A 19,944-nucleotide genomic window follows, 5' to 3' on the forward strand; every position below is an offset into this window, starting at 1 on the left:
TAAAAGTGCCAAATACATCCACACTTTATCAGGCCTGATATGCGGCCCGACATCGGGCCCCAGCAAGAATATGTTTCCGTATCACCAAATCAGCACATCGTTTACAATACTTTGTCAATAATTGCCAAAAATGTTCAATGTTTGATATTTTTGCATATGAACCATTTTTTACATTTCAAATATTGTTACCGATGTGCTGATATTCCGTGAAACTGAAAACGATTATCAGGCCCGATATCGAGGAGAGTGGATGTAATTCGGCACGTGATTGGTTAAATTCTTTATATTTGGCTACAGCGTAAAGAAATGAAAATTATAGTTGAGTTGGAAGTCCATAAATGACAAGTACGTATTTTTCAATATATTGATTTAAACCAACACGATTTTCGTTCATAGTTTTAAAACGAATACGGGACTTAATCGCGTAAACTTACGTTTATTATATGGCTTAATAAACGTAAGTTTACGCTATTAAGTCCCGTATTCGTTATAAAACTATGTACGTATTTTTCATTTATGAACTCCCAACTATAGTTTGGTATGCGAAATCCTAATTCAACTATGACAGTCGACGAGGAGCACAAAGGTTAAAAACGCACAAAGGTTAACGCAGAAGGCGCTGCGATCGTTAAAATACAATGCTAATCAAATAAGCCAAATCCAATGAAACAAACAGATATTTTTTGGCTTCCTGACAGTTGGTATCATTGTATAATCAGTGGGTTTTACGACCTCCTTCCACTTTACCCCAGGTTTCACTTTAGCCCAGTCAGTAACGTTGCTCATTTTAAAATCTATTATTAATTTATTAAGCTAATATATGAATCTTTTAACCTCCTGACGACCGGCTTTTGAAGTTTGCTAGTTTAAATTTAACTCTGTCAAGTAGACAATACGTCACAACTTGATTGGAGCCTTATGTACTACATGTAGGACCCGGTTGATAGAGGATAAAGCAATAATGATTTTAATTATTCCACTGCGGGGACTAATCTATCGTGAATTTATATAATTAAAACAAAACAATTTATGTAATTAATTTTATTCTTGTACACAAACCATGCATTCATAACACTTCATAGGAACCAATTGAAACTAATATTCATATTCAAAATATCCTAATATTTACAGCATGTGAGAAGTAAAAATAAGAGAAAGTATCTAAATTATTTAAAAACAAGAACATACATAATTTTTCATGGCACGAGTTGAGAGCATTATATGAGATAATTCAATAGATTGTTAGGCGTAAAATAAGAATTAAAACAAAATTATATTTATAGTAAAACATTAGCACCAAATGAAAACTTTTCCTTAAAACTTGTTTAAAGAAAATGAAATAGATAAAAATATAAAACTAAGCAATATTAAATATATCAAAATAATTGATACTTTATATTACTTATAAATTAAAATTATAACATTATTATGATAACTTCCGAACAGCTTTTAGCGTTCCGGAAATAACATCTTATTTAACCAGTCTGTATATCGTCTTTGATTAGAAGTACGATTAGACTTTAAAATTACTTAAGTGTAATATTTGGATAGCATTCTAATGTAAACTAAGTATCTATTAATAATTATAAAGACACAGAAAGGATCTCTTTTGTTCTCGATGGTTAAGAACACGAGACCCAAATTTTTTTTTGTGACTTACTGTGTCTTGGCTTATCTATGACCAGGGGGCCTACCACGAAAACCGAAATCTGCAAATTACGGGGATCTTTCTCTTTTACTCCAATGAAGGCGTAATTAGAGTAACAGAGAAAGAGGCCCGCAATTTGCGAACTTCGATTGTCGCGGTTATAGCCCAGGAATACCGTAAAACCACTCAAATTTGGAAAAAAATCTTAAACATGGTCCAAAACTAACTACATTATTTAGATGTAATTATTTTTTAAATATCTTATTTTGCGGCCAAATTAAATTAAATTCTTGGCCTAAAGTTGTACCACTGGACTATAGTTAGGCAGGTTTTACGTCATTAATTTTGCCCATGTTTTTTGAGGAAAGGCAACGACGAAGTGGCATCTAAATCTGTCTGTTTTAAATTTGGTGGAGTTTTATAGAGTATTCAGTTGAGCCTAACTTCCATATGATCATCAGAGAGTATCTGCTGATCGTCCGGATCATCGTGAGGGCTCAGGCGGTCAGACAACGGTCTCAGAACCGCTAGGCAGCAGTTCTCCTTTACCAGTCCTTGCACCGCCCGCCTCCTCAATACCACCAGTATGAGGAATATCACCACTCCTTGTAGGCAGTTGAATACGTCCATAATTTCCCTGGAAAGAATATAACTATAAGTAATAAGTACTATTTAGATAACATGACAATGATAAGATTAATAAGAGATATAAATGCAACTGTATTATTATAGCGTCCTCAATTAATCTCTTTAATATAATCTCTTAGGTATAGTTTTTTTTTAATACTTCGTCAGTGGCAAACAAGCAAACGGCCCGCCTGATGGTAAGCAATCTCCGTAGCTTATGAACGACTACAACTATGGGGTCATTGTGTTTGAATTATTTTTTAAAACAACGTCGATTACAAAAGCTCTCGTCATCTATTGATACAAACCTGAACTAGTTGGAAATGAAACTTAACATAGAAGGCGTTCCGACTTCCGACCAATCGTATTGAAGTAATAACGAAGATACACGATAACCCCATAGTTGCATTCACTTGGCTTAACCTTGTCTTTAGGATCTAGAAGGAGTTGCACTATAGTTAAAATACTCTTAGTTAGGAGCTTGTACAGGTAGAAGACAATTTGATAGTTCACATGCTCTGTTAGGTACTTACCATATGATAAGACTTTCTCCGTGAGCGAAACTGGCAATTTCAAATACCCACGAAACTCCCATGACGAGAAACAGTTTTAGTGAAAGCAGGAACCTGAAAATTAGTACAAATTATTTCATCAAAATAATCAAAACCAAAATTTTACTCACCTACCTACCTCCAAAAAACTATTTTTGGGATGGCATCAAAAATATACAATAAGTTGCCAAAACACATTATTATAATACATAATTTAATTGAATTTAAGAAATGCTTGTATGGATTTTTGGTACAAAATGCATACTATTCTATAATGGAATATTTACTGGACATATTTTGAATTTATGTTAATTTAGTTTAGTTTTAAGTACACTTTTATTATTGTTTGACATTTAACATATTATTTTCGTTTGACATTATGTTACAATTAATGCATGCTCCATCTCTTCTTGAATTTAGAATTTGTATGCCAACTGGCAAAACATAGTGAAACATAAATTATTGTATAAGAGCTATATTTAACCTTTGTTTACAAATAAATATATTTTGATTTTGAAAATAATTTATTGATACTGTGAAACATAAACAAAACATGGTCAAAGAAACACATTCTAGTTAAACATAGCTAAACGGTATCTAATGTAAGATATTATTACAAATTGGCAATGACACATGCACTAGGCGCAGCAAGTCACTTGTCCAAAATTTCCAGTTATTATGCTAGTCGCTAAGGAATTTACTAGTAACAGCTAAATTTTAATTAATAATTATTCTACTACTACACTACTATATACTACTAAATGTACTACACACATTATTTTACAAGCTTGTATTTTACTTTCAATGTCCGCATGAATGTTGTTCAAAGTTTGCAAATCATTTTTTATCTCCTTTTGGCATCCGGATTGAAATTTAGCATAAATACATAAGTCCAGTGTAAGCTACCATCGAAATGATCTGGTGATGGACATCGAATGCGAACTTTATGGGTTAGATTCCATAGTTTAGGTTTGCCAGATTTGTCTACATGAGTAGACGATTAATGTTTCTTATGTAAGTATAGTTAGCGATAAAAAAAGTAACAAAAAGTATATTTTACACACCGTTATACAATATTGGTACAAAAATACATTTATTTTGGTACGTTCGATTGTAGAACAAGGACGTAAATTTACCTGTATTTGAGGATATTCAGCTTGTTGACTTCGTACTGTCTGGTGTCGCGCCATAAATGGATCGAAGACAGTATAAAGAGCGCCACGTTGGCAGAGATGAGCACGGCGATGGGCCCGTAGAAGAAAGTCCAAGTCTCGGTTCGACCTGAAGCAAAAGTATTTGTACATTAATTTTACTATTTGTAACCAGAAGGTCCATCCAAATCCAGAGGTTCATGTTCTGGGCTTCTGACTTAGGCCAGATTACTAACCAAATTTCAAGAAAATTGTTTAGTAAAGATCTAAGAAAAGGATATTTATTTTGACGCTGATAATATATATTAACCTAATTCAAACACATTCACCTGGTGTATGTGTACTTTGTTTATGTTTGTATGTAAGTAGCTATTTTCAAAAATACTAAATATTTATGAAAATCTTTCTTAGAATGATTAGTATTGATCGTCAAAGAGTTTGAACCATTCCTTTTTTTATGCCAAATTAAAGGTGTCATTGAATTCTATTCAAAATACTGGAGTGTATGCATTGTTCGGTCATTTTTACGCTTGATATTTATGATCCTTGATCATGAGGCATGTGTTATGTTTATTCATTATTTAAACACATTTCAGTGCGTTATAGTTATTTAAAAAAAAAAAAAGATACCGACGTAACACAATTTAACCGGAACCCATAATGACAAGAATGCGAGCAAAAGCGCACTCCTAATAATAGATGTCGAGGGCGTGCGAAATTAACTTTCTCAGATATTATTTTTATACTTCATCAAGGAAATGTGGGGACCGAGTGGTCCAGGCTTTCAATAAAAAGATCGCGATTTTTCGGCGAATATTTGTGTACTACATGTAATTTGATATTTATAACTTAGCTTGTCGGTAAAGGAAAACATCCTGAAACCTGCAGCTACTACATCCGCAAATTAATTCAATGGGTGTATGTATGTGAAGTCCTTTGGGGTAGCCTGAGGATTATAGGCCACTGTGAGGAATATAAGCTAAATTATCATTAGATGTTCACCTTGGAACCAGCAAGTTGACGTCCCGATGCCTGGCTTCAGATGATCGCCTTCCACAAAGTTGGTTATGAGGGCCACGAATAAGAATATGATGCTACAGCCCCATGCGTAAATGCTGTAGATGCCGAACTGTTTCCTTTCAGTTTTCTTCAAGTAACTGGAGTCTCTGTAACATGGAGGTTGAATTTTTTAATTTTGTCAGTGAGAGCAGCTACCAGATCCCGTGCTGCTACGCCAAGAAGACCTTAATTCCCAAACTTTCTAATTAACGACGGTACTTATTTACCGGTCTTATACAGCCAGTGACAATAGTTGCAATTTCGTACGAGTATATTTTTGTACCAAGCAGTTAAATTCGTGTCCAGGACCAAAAAATACAAAATTCAAATAAATACACATCGATGTGATGTCGATCGAATGATGGGATATTTATATAAACGGTCGGTATAATACTGTGCAATGACGGAAGGTATTAATCTAATGCTTATATGATGATTACGCGTAGCAAACGGTGTTTAAGGTTAGAACTCGTTTTATGTATAATGTAGATAACATAAATAAACATTATGTCTACTTACATCACATTGCGGTACACGTTGATACATATAACGTTCATCCAAAAGAATGTAGCTATCATCCAAAAATACACGAGAAACCCTGAAAAATATAAAACAAATAGGTGTTAAATCGTCGAATATCGATCATTTTAAAAGGATCTTATTTTATATTTATTTTTATTACCGGTAACTGCACAGACTTCGGTTGTGTAGTGTCCAGGGCTCAGTTGCAAGATGCCTAAAGATAGGAATCCAATCGCCATACTAATGCACATGCACATATAGCATTGGCCTTGTAGGTCTCTGAAAAAAAATACATCAAATCGTTGAAGGATACGTGAAATTAGTGTGTAAAATTATCAGGTGCAAAATTTTACAACTAACCTTTATTTTACCCCATTAAATCATAGAACTATAACATTCCATGACAATAGTAAAGTTAAATGATTCGATTGACTATTATTTACCTAAAAATGTACGATATGTCTAATGCCAGGTCGCTAGACGATTACTTGGGAAACCTTTACATCTTTAGAACAAACTAACCTCATTTCTGGTAGGTACATGTATACGGCTAAAGTGGCGAGCAGGAACAACACTGATACCAGTGTGAGGAAGCCCGTAACCTCAATCGGCCTGGAGTCTTTGTGGAACTCCTGGAAACAGGCGATGGCGGCTGCGATCGTGCCCAATCCTGGCTGAGACGCGTTTAGATACATCTGGCCGGTGCAATATCTGAAAAACAGTAAATGAAAATGATTGTCAAACGAATCATTTAGTTAAACACATGATTCGATGTGGTCGGTTGATTTATCATAAATGTTTTATAAGGTTATTGACACGCAGTTATTTTTTTCGTTATTACCTACTTATTATTGTAATTGGATAAAAGGTGTAACCAGGCTATATCCACCATAATTATTATTTACATTTATGGCATATATGCATACCTTAAGCAAATTAAATAGATCAAACAAGTATATCAGGCGCACTTTTTGAAAAACAAGAAAAGCGTTTCAAAATTAATGCTACATTTTTCAAAACATTGATCTTAAAATGTCCACATGTGAATGACATTTAATATATCGAGATATCTGTATCAACTTACTCAGCGGGATCCTCAACAATGACGAAATTCGGCGCATCCTTTGTGTAAAGTTTAGTGCCATCGACGATCACTTCTTTAAGCAGCATGTGGCCAAGTGTGCAGTTGAGATGGACACGGTGCTTGCTCTCTCCGCAGTATCCTCCTGGCCGCAGGATCTCATGGTCTGGGCAGCAATAGTTCACGCTCACCACGCCGTGGCAGAACACCACTAACAGGAGAATCAGCTCCTGAAAAACAAATTCGTTCAGCTAAATATAACCGCACCATTTCGATAATTCTCTGAGATTTTCAAGTTACAGGATGAGCCTAGTGTGGGGATAATTGTACTGCTTCTCTTGTAATGCCAATCTTGAAATAAATATATTTTTAATTTAATTTAAATTACCGAATTACAATTCGTTACCGTTGCGTACCTATTGACCACCTGCCGAAAGCCACCAAAGTTTTTTTTATAAATAAAATAATGCGCAAGTGCAGGACAATTTTGTACACGAGCGTTTTTTACAAAAATAGTACAAAATTTTGGTAATTTCATTGACAAAGCAGTGATTGTTTTTAGTTTCGGCAATCAAGAGCAGATGAGCTTTCTTACTACGGTTGAAAAAAAAAAAGAAATATACGCTCGTATACGGAATTGGCCGAATTGACTTACGAAAAGTTTTCAAGTTTTCTATGGGATGACAGCTGCAGCAGTCATTTAACGTTGGTCAGTTCTTTTAATGCGTAGCAACCTACCCTTAATTTGGTTAAAAAACAAATTTAAAAAAAGATAAACAAAAAACGAAAATGTATTGCTCCCTAAATTTTTACGATCATTAGAAGGTACCTGCATTTTTTTTAATAGCCTGTTTGAGTATCTCACTGCTGGGCAAAGGCCTCTCCCCTTGATTTCCACGATTCCGGATTAGCATTAGAATTGATAAAAATAAAAATATGCCTATTAAGACTGTAAAACCAAATTTGTAACAGTAATATCCTATTACCTACGTTATAATATAATAATAACAGATTGTGAGATATTTGAAACTTAGATACCTGCCTTTACTAAACTAAAACAACCTCATTTTACAAAGCTAAGCATGCAGCTGCAGGCAGGGCTGTATTTCAACCTAGCTTTTTGCGAAGGAATGGTCTAAATTTAGTCATTGAGTAAGTAAAATTTCACCTTGCCGCGACCAGTTAGTATTGAGGACATTCACCTTCATCTTGCAGATATTTCAATAAATGAGTAAATATTATTATGTTATGTCTTATTACGAAGGTATCTTATTTACATTTTGATAGATAGAGGTCTTTGCCCAGTAGTTTGACGCTAAGTGTAGAAAGTAGAAAGAGGTATATTTATATTTAATTGCACAAATGGTCGACTTGACGCATTTAGGGGTCAAACAGATTTGCATTAGTAGCGCAGGATCATAAAAACGGAGACCATTTATAGAAAATAGGAAGGAGGAAATAGATGTTTTGCATATGTGACTTTGCTAACCAAGTACAACCATCCATATCTAGCATAGTTCCAGAACAGGTATTAGACTCGTAGGTACCGGAGCTATTAGTCTGGTTCAGACACTATGGAATATACAGGGAGCGTCTGACCTTGGCGTTTTATAACTACGTAGGTAAATAATAAATTAATAATCTCAAGAAAGTGGCAGCCAAAACATAACCTTGGACTTAAAACTTAGATGCCAGTAGGCTCTTCTTTCCTTATTCATTTTTTGGTACAAACTAATATTTTCAATGAAATTGATTAAATAAGCGTCCCTTCCATAATTCTTTGAATATATTCTAAACTCTTAATTGGCCTCAGTCGCTCGGACGGCAAAAGGCCAGACAGCTTGACCCTGGTGCCGTGAGAAAGAGGTAAGTGCTTACTAATGGGACGCCATGTGCGTCAGTACCTTTGCCGAATCGCATCTTAGCCGCTCTATGCGGTCGGCAAGTGCGGCTGCTAACCACGCGGCGTCCCTTACAAAACATAAATACTCGGCACTGAGCGGGTATTATTTCCTCTCACTGTCGAGACTTCAGAATACTGGTGCGCTGAGGGACCTTCCTCCGGGACCAGGGTTGTCGCCTGCTAGAAAGAGGCCTTGACCCCCATTCCGGGTTTATCCTGATGCAAAGGCTGTCCATCGCAATCCAACGCGGTATCGGTAATGCAGCGAGCGTGATGGACTTATATCATCACTATCATCAGGTAGGTAGTTATTTTATTTTATTATATTTATTATACATATTTAATTCATATTTATATATAAGTTCAGATACATTTAGATTTAGTGATCAACTTTTGTTTTTAATTAGATTTATGTTCTAAACTCTAATATACATATATATGTATCCGTAATAAAATAAAATAATTAAGTATATTAATTTGTAGGTAAGACCTATCCGTACGTACTTTTAGGAATTAGCCACAAGGTTCAAGGTGCTAGGTATGATATATCATCCTTTTAATGTGGTCTGGATATGTAGGTCAGATGACACTTAGCGATCAGAAATGATATGTATTTAGGCTAATTCAATTACAAATTGAACTTGAAGGTCATTATTACTCTAAGGTTAAAAGGTCCGCTCATTGTAAACCAGTGCACACAATTGTCTGATCAAGGGCAGGAGATGCAGTCAACGCGCAAAGATAGTGCTTCTCTCGGTTATACTTTACTAGAGATCTGCTGTAACTTATGATTATATTTGGTGGTAAAGTTGTTAACTATACGTGGATTTCAGGAATACCATCATTGCATTTAAACTTTGGTTATACATTAAAAAGGGTTTAAATCATCTGAGTAAACAGATTTAAACGTGACAAAACTTAAGTGAGCCACAGACATTACTACAGCCAGAGCCCATAGAGACGGTGCAAGTGTCAAGTAAACTTGATAAAATCATAGAAGTTTGACGTTTTAAGTAACCCGTGCACCGTCTGGGCTATAATCACTGCCAACTTATCTTGGTTGGACTCTAAAACGGGTGGGTCAAAAAATCAAGCACGTCAAGGGAGCAATCTTCGGCTTATAATACTTAGGTCATTTAGTCAAAAAAAAATATATTTTTATTTATATCGTTTTCTAAGTAACCTCAACACAAGCCTTATTGAGCTTACTGTGGGACTTAGTCAATTTGTGTAATAATGTCCTATAATATTTATTTATTTATTTATATTCCCACAGGCAGTTTTTGTATGATAATTGGGGCCCTCAGTGATTTTGTATGGAGCTTTTGGGGCATCTATTAAGATATTTAAGATTCCTGTCGTATGAAGTGTACGTGAGATTTTTTTTACTTGACTTATTTGGTTTCCTAAGGTTGTCTGAATTTGCTGACATGCGACTTTTTTGTAACTTATTATTATTAAGCACACAACAGCATTTTAATTTGGAGAATCAGTATTGAAAGACTTCTTTCTAGATTATCATCCGTAAGATTAATAAAAAAATAACTAAATTTATAAAACTTACCACATTAGACCCAGAAGAACTGGACCTTGTTATAAGAAAATATTTAAAGGCTGATATAAACTTGTTCTCGACTGAGGGCACATAATTCTAGCAAAAAAAAAATTTTGTTGAAAATTTTCAAACTGCCAGTGTTCCTAAAATACATATCACATCCAAATAAATTACACCTCTAAAACTGAAAAAGAGTTGTATTTTCAAACAATAAACTTTTTATTTCACTGCGTCATCTCTAAGTGGCTCTACGAACTTACAGTATTGCCCACGTACGTCAGTGAGCCGTTTTAATATATTTAATAGATTTAAACAGAAGTACCACTTAATGGCGTATTAGTCAATAAAGATGCGTAAATGTTTGATAGGGAAATTATAGTTTTGAAAGTGCCGTCACGATATTCGGAGACCGGAATATTAGTGGCATTTTTGAACCGTCACATACGTCAAAAACATCAATAATTCCACGAAAAGCCTTCGGAAGTATGTTTAAAAACATGTTTTTTTATCAGATGTTTATCCGCGCCGGGGTAATTTGAGGTATGATGTAGAACATAAAATTTGCGTAACAGGTATCGCATTGATGACTAATAGGTAGGTGTCCTACCATATTCATTAAATATGCAATTATTGTCAATTTTAATGCGCAAATTTATTAACAACAGAGACAGTCGACCGCGATGAGTAATTGAATAGGTAAACACTATTGTTTATCGTCATTATTGTTCGTATCTATTATTCAGTGAAACAGAACCAAAATAATGTCAATATAGTGGACGTCTTATCTAAATAGGGGAAGCTAATCGACAAACATTTTAAGGACAAGTGTAAAAAATATTGGAAGTTTGGTTCAGAGATAACTTTTTACGTTATTCATGTTTACCAATTTTAGTACATAGTAATATTGTTGAATTTGATGATTCTGTCTATCAGGCGTACCTATTCTAATTTTTAATTATAGGATACGAATTCTATCTGGATTAGATATGAATCGGATCTGTCTGTGTCAAAAGTGACGTTCTTGGTTGAAGAAATGTCACTTTTGACTAACAAATTAGAATACGCCTGTATGTCTGTGTAAGGGGATACAAAATTAGTATAAATATTTCATTTCGTCTCTAAGATTGAGGCTTCATAGTGTTCTGTTTAATAAGTAGTTCATCCTGTATGCTAGCTGAGCGTGTCATTGAACGACCTAGGGTAAAGAAACCGGTGTTCGCTCCAAGAGATTGTTCGGTTTACCAGTTACTACTGGCCCACAACCGTGCCTACTTTAGGTACGACTAAATCAGTTTATTTGATGATGTTAAACTAATGGTTCTATGAGCTTAAAAAATATAAAAGTAAAGGATTTTTACTTACTTACTTCGTTGAGTCATTATCATTATCACAGCGAACTCATAATGGCCTTAAGTGCCACAGACCGTACTGGCGCTTAAGTTCTTTATGCCAATTTCCGCCATTTTGAACTTTTTCCAAAAAATTAAACGACAGTAAATTCTATCTAATTACTTAACCTGCTCACAAAATTTCACGTGAAACTGTTGAGAAATGCGAACTGCAGAGGAGAACGTCCGGACACACGAATCGTTATTTTATCTTAGCTAAGTCCCTAATAAATAGTGTTTATATTTATAGTAACTAATTTATTATTTAATCTAAAACTAAATAACTAAAAACGGTGTATTCCCCTTTGTCCCCGCCGGGCACAGGTAGGAATAATTGTTTTCATATATGTAAATCATTTCTATTTGTCTCCGCCTCATGTATCGCGGCCGTCACGTAGGGCGGGGGACAAATAAGAATACACCCTAAAAACATACAGGTTACCCAGTTAAAGGCAGCAGGTGCCTCTGTATTCGGCAATCGTATCTGATAAATTTCAGTAATGATGATATTGATACTTTGTAGTTATCAAATTGCACAGTCAGTCAGTTCTAATATTTCGGTCAGGGTTTTCTTTTCAGATACCTACAGAACGGACATGCTATAAATAAAGTGTCTTTAAGTTTTTCCGGAAAGGGTTATGATTATGATTTTAGCAGCTTATATTTATATATGTAGTATGTTCCACCTTCAAAATTGCCAAGCGGATTTTGATGAATAAAATATCAATGTCAATCGATTCATTTTGTGGTCTACATCTTAGGTGTCGTAGTCTACATTTTTAACGGAAGTTCTATAGATACCAGTGGTTCTTAACAGCAAAAGGATTTTTGATATATAACCAATCAAAAACCCCTTTGCTGACTTCATCCTCATAGTTATTAACTTCCTGACAGTTGGTGGTCATAAAATAAATTTAATCGAGCAGTCCTAACGGACTGATAGTAATAAGCACCTGAAGGGTTAAAATCACTGTTACTTATTTACGATAAAAAACGGTATTCGGGTTTTAAAAAAAATCTCGTATATTCAAAGGTATATTATGTTTATCTACTAGTTATTATTTTTGAAAGGCATCTTGTGATTGGTCATCATGTGATGTTACGAAGGGCTAGATGCGTATACATTATCGCCTAATTTCTAGGAATATATGTATATATTCCACTTGACGAATACGTACCTACATGGACATACTCATATGTTTATTATTCGATTTGGTGTAAATATTGAATACTAGATCTCTCATGTCATCAATCTATTGTTTTATTGTTTTTTTAATACGCACAATATTATGTAATCTGACACAATACTAAGAGATTGAGCTTCTACATAGGAGAGTTATCTCTTTTATGATGTGTTTATAAATAATAAGAAACTACCTATTTTGTACGCCAAAAAGCACGTCACAGTTGTTACTTACAACAATTAATTACCAGTTTGTGTAGGTATTTCCCTGTGATGTTCGAACAAAATTTTGATTGACTGATTAATTGGTACGACAAAAAACGCAAATTTTCCTGCTGAGATTGAGCAAAATATATTTTTTTGTTTCCCGTTCCTTATTCACGTGTTTAGTGAAGAATAAATCCTATGCTCCATACCAATTTCAGCTTAGGTACAGTCACGGACATAAATTGTTGAGCCAGTTTACTTTACATTGGACACTTCATACCGTTAGTATTGACAACCAGATTAGCTTGAACCCTAAATGGCAACAATTAAAGTCCGCGACTGTACTAGGACATCCGGAAGTGTCCTCTACGTGTTTAGGTTTTTGCGTAATATTATTACAATGCCTAATTCCTAAGTGAAGAACGATCTCGTGATGGTTTTTCAGATTAGTAGGACATCTGGAAGTGTCCTTTTCCACGTGTTGGGGTTTATGCGTAGGTTTGAATAATACAAACAATGCGTAATTCCTGAACATAAAGAAGATGTAGTAATTATTAATGTGTTAATGTTCACATTAAAGCGGCAAGGGTCACACGCCGCTATCATACCATGTTGTACAACTACAGCTGTTATCATTCGCAGCACGCTCTGCACTGATAGCGTGGTATAAAAAGCGAATACAGGAAACCACACGTTTTATTTTATATTGTGGTCAAGAATATGAATATCTATTATTAAAGAAAAAACTCAAAAATTCAAGTTTTCGGCGTGACTTCATTAAGGACATTTATTGTGAAAATATTCGGGGCAAATGGAAAAATTCGGTAGCTCTGTTGGGGGGCCCGATGTATGGTCCGGTGAATTTTTGCAGTACTGTATTTCAATAATTGTGAATTAATTAGCGTATTGTTTCTGAAACTTTTTGCAGCTTGGCCTTTTAGGATCGTTTTTTCACGAAGCACCTGCATTTTTTGCCTGTGACTCTTCTTCTGGTTTTAACTTTTTACGAAGGTTTTTTCACGATTTCACGACCATTAATTACGTTATTTATAGATATTCTTTTATTACATAATTATTAGCAAAACAAATAAAATTGAAATTTAGAAGTTACACTATCAACCTAAAAGTACGTAAGTGAGCGAAAATGTTTGAAAAAACGATGCAGCTAACATATATTCATCATAAGTAGCAGGAGAACAGAACCTTATTTTTTGTATGCTACAAAAAGAAAATCAAAAAAAGAAGGCTAAGTAACATGATTATGAGTTCTTCTTAACTAAACAAACCCACTAACCAACATAAGCAGTAAACAACAAAATTATCTTTTAGGTATGTAATGAAGTCTGTCACAAGTTCGTACCTATACGTAAGATTAAAAACACGTTACGACGAGACTTTTTTTTTTTGCTTTTTGATTAAGTAGTTTTGTTTCACATTATTTTATTGTACCATATGTAGGCAGCATGTGATGCGGAGGGATGAAAGTCACGTGACGCGAAAGGTATCAGAAATGAAGGTGGAGGAATGTAAGAAAAAAGGAAAACCAAGGAAAAGGATGGATTGTGTGAGAGATGAAATAAATAGAAAACCGGTGTATGATAAGATGACGACCCACAAAGAGGTATGGAGAAAAAAACATGCTGTGCCGACCACAAATGATGGGAAAAGGGCAAGCGAATGATGATGCAGGCAATTTTTTCAAAGTAAAATCTTCAAGGTTGTTAAAAGATATATTTAAAGTTGTATTATATCTTTAGACTAAACTATTGTCAGAGACATTGAACTACTCACCTTATGTATTCGTAAATACATTCATAATCATTAGTTCTACGTAAATTATAAAGCGAACTGTCTATTAACCCCTTCAGTTATCTGCAGAATTTGTAGGCAGATAATTACTATGTGTAATACAAAACAGTACCTACCTAGACTGACCCTGCCTATGAAGCCGATGGTCCCAGGTTCAAATCCTGGTAAGGGCATTTTATTTGTGTGATGAGCACGGATATTTGTTCCTGAGTTTTGGGTGTTTTCTATGTATTCAGGTATTTAAATATTATATATATCGTTGTCGGAGTACCCAGAACAGAAGCCTTCCTGAGCTTACTGTGGGGCTAAGTCAATGTGTGTAATAATGTCCTGTAATATTTATTTATTTATTTAATATAACATTTTAATGTATAAAAATAATAATAATTTTAATGTGTAAATATTGTATAAAATAGAATTGAAATCAATGTAAGTAGATCAAACTAAGAACGGATTGCACCTGCACCACAACAATCAACGAACTGATCAACTTTATGAAATTGTGCGGTTAAACTTAGCTTATTATATTTACATCACGTCTAACTCATCAGTTTTATGACAAAACTTATGCCTTTGACATTGATCGTTTTTTTTTCCTTTTTCGGTGTGCATTCAAATCAACCTGCAACCCAAAATCTACTATTATGTGATTATGTGACGTAAGACATTGGGTGGGTCGTGTTTAGGCGGATATTTTCCATCAGTTTGTTGTGCAATATATATAATATATATACTACTGCATAGTATGTGTGTTTCTTGCATTGGACTCCGGCCAAACATCTTATTATAATTTAATTAGTTGTTTGGTGAATTGTGGCGAATTCTACTGAATACCTTCAAATACAAATAAATAACCCGTTGTCGGGTAGACTATGAGAAAATGCAAGCAGTTTAATATAGATAATGTCGTAGAAATTTAGCGTAAAAGATTAGGCATTTGTCATAGGATTAATTAATCCTTTATTAATCATAGTCAACGGATTTCAGAACTTTTTTTCATATAATTAATACCTATTGTGTTATGTATATACTCGTATGCGATAGAGCACATGTAATCGCACATTAGATCCTTGTTAATGAGCTATTATAGTATCGTATCAAGTGTTTATACTATTATGTTATCAAGAACGTGTAATTAACGGCCACTATTCATTCGAAAAGCTGTCAATTTTTTTTAATAAAACTACCGTGTTTTACCCTCCATATTACAATAGACTAATGCGACTTATGACTATTAATAATTTTAAATACTTTTAAAATAATTTACTAGGAAACTTTTACCAATGCAAAAAGAGGAAATATAACATATAGTGCATGATGTGATAATAATGTAGTTGTGAAATGATTTGATTGGAGTAGATGTAATTTTTGATGTACCAAATCCTGAGACCGGAATTTAGTACCTATACCTGCCTAAACACCCCTTTTCTTTACTGTATGTGATCAAAAATTATACCTAATATTTCAAATGTAGTTTGAAATATAATAATATAACGATAATGAGTCCACAAGACACGTGTTGATAGACTACCTTAGATAGATAGTGGGTCACACGCACCTACTTTGAATGTACAACACAACTGACACATAACTAAGTTGTAAATGTAATGTAAAGAGATGCTTGGTCGTTGAATGCATAATTTTCATCTATATTACAGAGCCTTAGCTGTTTTATTAACTGGGAACAGAGTTCCTACATAAGGTACCTACATGTGGGTATATAAATGGAGGTACGTCAAGGATTTAGTTCAAGTTGTTATTCACCCTTCTTTGTTTATAATTAACTATAAATATTTGCTTAATATGACAGTTTTGTTTAATGAAGTGATAAATTTTCTTGAGTTCGCGTCTTTTAATTAATAGTGCAGATTTTACACATTATTAGCATTTGAGGGTACCTACTAAAAATTTCCGAAAACATTGGTTTCGCGTGAAATACCATACTTTATCATATTTTGCACATGTATAAAAATAATTCAAAACATACTGTTGATAATTTAAAACAATTCCAGTTTTATAATCTCGTTCAAACTAACGTTTCCTTTCGACTTTCCACACAGAACTTACCTTCATTATAATTTTAATAGTATAAACTCCAACAAAAATCTAACACCCACTAATGTCACATGAACATTAAATACGACTAATGAATAAATAAAAGGTTAATTAAAATATAAGGGACTTAGGAAAGAAACTGATGCGTGCCGCGCGGGCGCTGCCGACGGAGTAAACACGACGACGCCCCCCGCTAGAGTCGCCGACCGGCAATTAGCGATTCCACTCGTTTTAAATATCACACTCGTTTCTGCACTTTCCACTGTTGAGGCGCGTTATTTGACTACCTATGGTCAAAGTCAAAGTCAATATATTCTTTATTAAAATAGGCCTAACAACAAGCACTTTTAAATCGTCAAATTTTACATATATCATCTTAATCTAATTATCAGAGCAATTTATTGATGCAGTTATTATTGCACTAAAAAAACATTGAATTATTATAGATATGGCAAACTCAATAATAAGAATTTCACAAAAGGATCGTCAAACACCAAAATTGTATAAAAAATCTAGTCTAGAAACTATGAAAGGTAGAGGCAAGGAACAAAATCTCCATATACCAAAAAGTGTCCGACAAAAAAACCATAAATAGGTGGCGCTACAATACCTAGAATACTTGAGGTAAAAATCGAATCATGGACAGCGCACTTCACTCCGTCAATAACGCCTAGGTTCTTAGCTACTCTAGCGCTACTCTGGAGAGATATAGAACTATTATTTATAGCTGACAGCTGGACAATTTTGCAACAATTCTGCCTAAGGAGTTTCTGTTCCTTACCTCTACCTGCCATACTAGAAACTTTCTAGAATAACATCTAAATGTCTACGGTATGATTTTTGACATGAGGTTGTGTTATTTTGAGCTGCGGTGGCATCATGGTTCAATTTTTATCACTTGCCACTATGCCCGTCACTTTCGCGCTTACATACTTGTTAGAACGTGACAGGCATGGCGACAAATGATAAAGAGCCGACCATCTTAGCCCTACTGATCGTAATTCCTATTCAATAAGTCAATTAATGATTCTACTCGTTTTAAATATCGCACTTTTCACTGCTGAGGCGCGTTTGTCTATGGTTTTTGACATGAGGCCGTTGTTAGCTTGGTGTTATAGTCGTAATTGATTCCAAGTGCTACACGGCTGAAAACAATAGATTTAGTAGATTTTTAATCAAGGTATCATTTCTGACAAGGTATTTCCAATAGTTCGAGTCAGAATGGGTGCTTTTCATCCGAGTAACACTCGAAACACACACTCTAAAGTAGAGTTCAATAGAAATGGCAATAATACATTTATGCAACGAGGGGGTAAGTGATATTTTGGATACGAGGGTGGTAATTCCCGACAGCCGCAGGCTGGAGGAAATTAAAGACCCGAGTTTGCAATATCCTGCCATTCCTCAACCCACCAACGGAGCGGCAGCTGACGTCCACGAGGATTCATCATACCTAGCCGTTAACCACTACACGAGTTTTCAGCCGGGAGGCGATTGGTCATGGAAATTGTTCCTGGCTCGCGGTCTAGAAGAAAAAAGTAAATTTTAAGCGAAATAATTCTTAATTACATATCGAAACATTCGTACGCCTTTTTGTAACTTTTTGACAGGCATCGAAGGCAGAGACCTATTCGGCATTCAGCCACGATTGAAAATTATGTAAACATATTTTAAACGGCTGTTAAATTAATTAAATTAAATAATTTTAAACATAAACAAGAATATTAAATTATAAACGTCAGTATTTTAAAAGTAAGAACAAGTGACATAATAATAAAAAAACTCCCTAGGGAGTTATAGCTTTTTTCACAATCCATAACTCCCGCGGGAACAAAATAGGCCTTTATCCATCAGTACACCTGCATGAAATAAGATCTTTTTCAAACAAGTGTGATGAAAATAATAAAAACAGGTATTATTATGACAGATTTTGTTAGCATTTGAAGTATAATAACCTACAAGCTTTACGACGGTTGATTTCATTAAAATATGAATAACTAGTGGTTCTGTGAGCTGTAGATCATAGCTTAATAAAACTCAATAATTGTAAGGCTCGGCTATTTTTAAGTGGCTGATAGACGGGCGAGTAAGTTCGCGAACTTATGGCTCGACGACTTTTTTCGCTTGTAAAGTACGCGTACTTAGGCTCACACACGAGCGAAAAAGGTCGTCGAGCTGTAAGTTCGCGAACTTACTCGCACGTCTATCCGGGACTTTAAAAGTGACCACAAACTGAATTTATTAAATAAACGAAACTGCTCACAAAATTTCACGAGAATCGGTTGAAAATTGAGACCATGAGAGTATTTTTGCGCAAGCTGAAATGGAGACCTTCGTTAACGCTCGGTCAATAAATATATATTCTAAATAGTTATTGATATATATAACAGATTTAACTATATAAACTGTTTATAAAATCATGCTTGACCACAAAAAGTGCGAGATTACGAAGAAATTAAGGTAAATTAAGGTTTATTTTGCCATTTCCAAGTATGTATACCTACTTTTATAGTATTTTTGAGGGTAGGTAAATTTAAATTATCATTTTAAGTAGGCAAAAGGACCTTTATTATGGCATTGGGAGTTAAATATCAGTATATGGAAATTGTACAACGTATCATAAAATAAAAAAAAAGTTTTGGGAAATAAAACACCTTAGAGCAGAAACGTATCACTTTCAACCCGGTTCATACTTAAACAATTATTATTTTTTTAAATAATGACTTTAAAAAATAACCGACTACAATAAACATCTTCCTTTTGCATGTAATATATGTACAGTCAAGGTATTAAATATCGATACGGACAAAGTGCCAAAAAGATGTATACACGACCTTATTGCCTATTTATTAAGGTAGTGTGTACATATTTTTGTCACTTTTTCCGTATCGATATTTAATACCTTGACTGTACCTATATGATTTAATCCATTTCGAAGGTAGGCACTAAGTACTATAGTATTCGGCATTGCAAAGACTAAAACGGAAATTTGTGAGCGCGCGTTCAGTACCCCTAGTGTAAATTTGATCGACATCATAACGTGACGAACGCGTTTGCGTTAAGTCTCATTTTGTATAGGATTTTGAGTTTCCAAAACGTCCCGCTTGGCGCGCTCTTTCTAAATCCAATACAAAATGAGACTAAACGCAAACGTTTCGTCTCGTTTCGAAATCGAATTTATTTACACTAGGGGTACTGGTATATT

General features: G+C 34.5%; 2 protein-coding genes across 3 annotated transcripts in view; one reads left to right on the forward strand and one right to left on the reverse strand.

Annotated features, from left to right (window-relative positions):
• LOC133528254 (RNA helicase aquarius) overlaps positions 1-19,944 on the forward strand; it is a 111,869-nt gene that overhangs the window by 21,019 nt on the left and 70,906 nt on the right. The window lies entirely within an intron of this gene.
• Positions 1,027-16,928, reverse strand: LOC133528259 (G-protein coupled receptor Mth2-like). Its single transcript, XM_061865563.1, has 9 exons — positions 16,752-16,928; positions 6,643-6,869; positions 6,081-6,269; positions 5,719-5,837; positions 5,556-5,634; positions 4,980-5,143; positions 3,963-4,107; positions 2,809-2,901; positions 1,027-2,285 (listed from the first exon to the last, which is right to left on the reverse strand). The coding sequence occupies exons 1-9, from the start codon at positions 16,755-16,757 to the stop codon at positions 2,078-2,080; spliced, it is 1,230 nt and encodes a 409-aa protein (XP_061721547.1). The 5' UTR covers positions 16,758-16,928; the 3' UTR covers positions 1,027-2,077.

The sequence above is a fragment of the Cydia pomonella genome, chromosome 19 (assembly GCF_033807575.1).
Source record: "Cydia pomonella isolate Wapato2018A chromosome 19, ilCydPomo1, whole genome shotgun sequence".
Classification (NCBI taxonomy): domain Eukaryota; kingdom Metazoa; phylum Arthropoda; class Insecta; order Lepidoptera; family Tortricidae; genus Cydia; species Cydia pomonella.